The sequence below is a fragment of the Fundulus heteroclitus genome, chromosome 22 (genome assembly GCF_011125445.2).
Source record: "Fundulus heteroclitus isolate FHET01 chromosome 22, MU-UCD_Fhet_4.1, whole genome shotgun sequence".
NCBI classification, from domain to species: domain Eukaryota; kingdom Metazoa; phylum Chordata; class Actinopteri; order Cyprinodontiformes; family Fundulidae; genus Fundulus; species Fundulus heteroclitus.
Genome location: NC_046382.1, coordinates 8,115,040 through 8,118,890, shown reverse-complemented (window position 1 = coordinate 8,118,890; position 3,851 = coordinate 8,115,040). Strand labels below are relative to the sequence as shown.

General features: G+C 39.2%; 1 protein-coding gene across 1 annotated transcript in view; it reads right to left on the bottom strand.

The window, feature by feature from the left end:
• Nucleotides 1-2,610: 2,610 nt before the first annotated feature.
• ret (ret proto-oncogene receptor tyrosine kinase) overlaps nt 2,611-3,851 on the bottom strand; it is a 40,919-nt gene continuing 39,678 nt past the window's right edge. Inside the window, exon 20 of the mRNA XM_036126296.1 lies at nt 2,611-3,493. Coding sequence (XP_035982189.1) covers nt 3,336-3,493 — 158 coding nt within the window. The 3' untranslated portion in view covers nt 2,611-3,335. The remainder of the gene's footprint in view (nt 3,494-3,851) is intronic.

Genomic DNA, 3,851 nt, shown 5'->3' with positions numbered 1-3,851 from the left:
AGAACCAATAGGAGCGTTGTTGGCGGGTGACGTCATGGATCACGCCGCAGCTCCCTCGTCTCATAATATTTATGTCCACCAAAAACACGACTTTGCGGTCGTTTTAACAAAAGAATGATGTCGTCTAACATGACTATTATTGCTACAACATTCATATTAATATAAGTAAGTAATAAGTATATTACATTTATATCGATGGATTGCAAAACGTTTATTTTTAGAAGAAATAAGCAATTTTAACAGTTTCCCCCCCCCACAAAATGAATTAATTTAATTCCCATGTCATCACGTTTAGAATGCAACAGTATACGTGTTAAATAGATCGTTATTAAAATCAAAGTAGGATAATATAAATCAGGGGTGTCCAAAGTGTGGCGCGGGAGCCATTCGTGGCCCCTCTGCTTATTTTGTGTGGCCCTCCAACTGAATTTGGGCTATTTTATTAAATCAATTCCAATCAGTTTTTGATGCACCAGAGTCTGCATTTGAGTGACAGTTGCCCTATTTCCTATAAAATTAAAGCGAACGTAACAAGTGTACTTATTAAAAGACAAATGTTTTGTGTTGTAATGAACATTCAATTAAACATTGAACTGTAAGACTTTAACTTGTCTATAATAGATTTGCTCTAATTAAAAACAAAAAGTTTCCACCCACAAAAATCCAGCTAAATCCAGTTTAATATTTTTTTTCTTAGAATTATAATTTTTCGTTGGGCATGACCATATTTTTGGTTATGGTATTTATTCTTTATTATTTTTTGGTCCTCGAGCACTTTCGATTTAACAATTTTGGCCCAAGAGCCGAAACGGTTGGACACCGCTGATATAAATAATATAGTCACTCTCCATTTTGTCACATGACAGCTATAAAGAAGACTACATTTTATTGGGATATTATGTAATAGACCAACACAAGGTAGTGCATGATTGTGAAGTGAAAATAATGTTTCAATGTTTTTCGTTTTTCTTTTCAAATTATTCCTCAAATATACTACAAATATAAACATAGTAAAGTCACACAACCCCTGTGGGCTACAGCAAAATCTGTAGTGAACCAGCTTTTGATGTGTTCAAGCACCTTAAAGGTTTCAGGATGATTATTGTTTTTCCTTGCGTGTTTTGTCTGCAGCAGCTAACGACCCAACGCTGTTATCTGTGCTGATATGACAGCCTCTAAACGAATTAACCCTGAAATGGGCTCAGATACGTGATGGATCTCTTCGATGTTTATCTTTTTTTTATCACCATGTTTCCCAAAGTAGACCAGGAAATGTTTTCACGAGGTCTTATTTTTAGCCAGTGGTTCACTAATTTCCTTCGTTAAGTCCTATTAAAAGTGGCAGGATTCTGAAACGGAGGCAAGCAGACGTGTGGCAGCCCATTATCCACGGCTTAATCTGTAATTTAGAAGGATTTGCTTTTCTATCTGCCCTGAAATACACATCAAGTTGTTTTGTTTTGGGCTTTTAAAGACTCAGGAATGGTTGTGTGCAAACGTTTGAAGGTATTATGGATTTTCTTCTAATCCCCACAGAGTCAGAATCATACACAGACTCCTCAGCCTCGTGTCTTTTGAAACTGCTGAAACTCCACGTTCACTGCTCCCGGTGACACTAGATTTAGATCAACATGGAGGGCCCAGGCAAAGATAGAAACCCTGCTGCAAAATCAGCACCTAAAGCGCCACTGAAATTTGCAGCTGCTCACACAGAGAAGCCTAATGTCTTCTGGGAAAACAACCTTTATGGTGAAGCAAGACAAAGACTGAACAGTTTGGCCACAATGACATCGGAGGCTTACAAAGACTGAACTGACTGTCAGGCACGGAGGTGGTAGCATTATGCTGAGGGTCTGAGGATGACAGCAATAAGCAGATGGAAAAATGAAGATGGAGGATTACCTCCAAATTCGTCACCTGAAATCAAGATGCTTGAAACATGGACAAAGTTGGGTGATGCAACGGTTCCCCGACAATTACAACAACAAATCCAAACCGGTTTTTGGAGTGGATAAAAAAGGCTAAAATCAAGGTATAGACTGACCCTTACCCCATAAATATTCAAAATTGGTGGTTTAAAATCAGGAAACCCACCAATTTAAATTATTTCTACCATTTCTGATGAAAACAGCGGTCAAATATCCAGCAAGAATGCTGCCAGACAGATTTTGGATTTGGTCAAAAAGGATGTGGTCAAGTTATAACGTTCCTAAATATTAACCACATGTTAGTCAGGATTTATGTAGATATTCCAGACTGTGTGTTAGGGAAATATTCACAATAAGTTCAGACCTGTTCACCTAGTTCTTGCTTTAAAGGGTCTTTGAAGCTGTTTGTTGTAAAATTAATCAAAACGCACCAAACAAAGAGTCCAGATTTAATTTTAAAATATACATTTCTGCCAGGAATGACTATATTTAAACTCCTGGCTGGAAGTATTACTCGCAAACAGAAGAGGTTTTTTTTATTTTTCACAGAGCATGAATAGTTGAAGTGACGAGAAAATGGGGAATTTGTGATGATGCAAGAGTTTTCAGATTTATTCACATCGTTTATAACACAGTGTAGTTCTATGTATCCACTGGAGACAAGAAGCCGGTCGAGCAGACAGCAGATTTGTATTCATTATTTTTTATTAACTGGAACAAAATCAAATAATGCCATAACAGCAATAACACACATTGCTTTACATAATTATGAGGGACAGTGGAAATGTGAACTGTAGCCAGACACAGGATGTGATCAGAACCAACATTAAGCCTCGGGTCCTCTGACTGGACCAGCCCTCCCTCTAATGACGGTTTTAGTCCAAACTGAAGAGCAACGTTAGGAAAAGAGTTCAGGCATTTGATTTCACGGTTTTTTTTCTTTGGCAGCTTTGAAACACAAAGCAGGTGTTTTGAGAGTTTCAGGACACCAGTCCTGTAAAGTTAAGGTAACAGCTTTGTCCTCTCTGTCCCCTAGCTGAGGTTGTCCCCCCTTTATCTCCTGGGCTGAAACAGGAATCTCATCACGGGCCCGCTGTCAGTCGGAGGCTATCGTAGAAAGCAGCACAGGCACTTAAAGACACCGACACGGACAAACAGTCTGGTACAACAGTCATGCAGTGATACAGCTTGGTCGGCATGACCTGTGAGGTAATAATGAACACGGCGGGGAGCTGAATGAGGCCTGGGCTGGTCTGGACCAGGTGGTTTTAAAGGTTGGAAAACCCGTGCAACAGAAACAAAAAAAGGGGGGGGAAACCATCTTTAGCATCAGATTTTATGTACAAACTCACAGAAATATATGTACATCTAGCAGTTACCCATCTTTTCTACAGTGTAGGGTTGTCTTTAGCTATCGAGCTTGTCCACAGCTTTTGCGGGTGAAGGCAAAGCCATCCAGTTTGCATAAACACTATCATTGGCATATCTTGTAAAGACCGGATTAGTGGCATCGTGTCTGTTGAGCGGTACCGGGCTCGTCTCGGGCCAGTTGGGGTATGACATGCCTAAAAATGAGAACATATCATTTTTCTGCACTCAGTGAAAGGTAAACAGCGTGCAGGCAGTAAGGCTCTGGAATCAGACTCAGTGGTGGATGTAAGTCCGCATTTTATTTATTGGGTCTTGGTACGATGCATAAAGGCTGTTAGGCATGGGTCGGTTATCACTATCAAGGTTTACCAAGATTTTATACAGTTAAAGTTTCAAAACGGCAGATAAATTTATGTCATGTTCTCCCTTGGGTTTAAAAGTTTTGCTATTTTAGATCAAAACTATGTACACAAATGGGGAAAAATATAAATTATTCAGGGAAACTTACTATTCTTGAATATATTAGCTCCAATTTGGCTGTTTTTTTTTAAC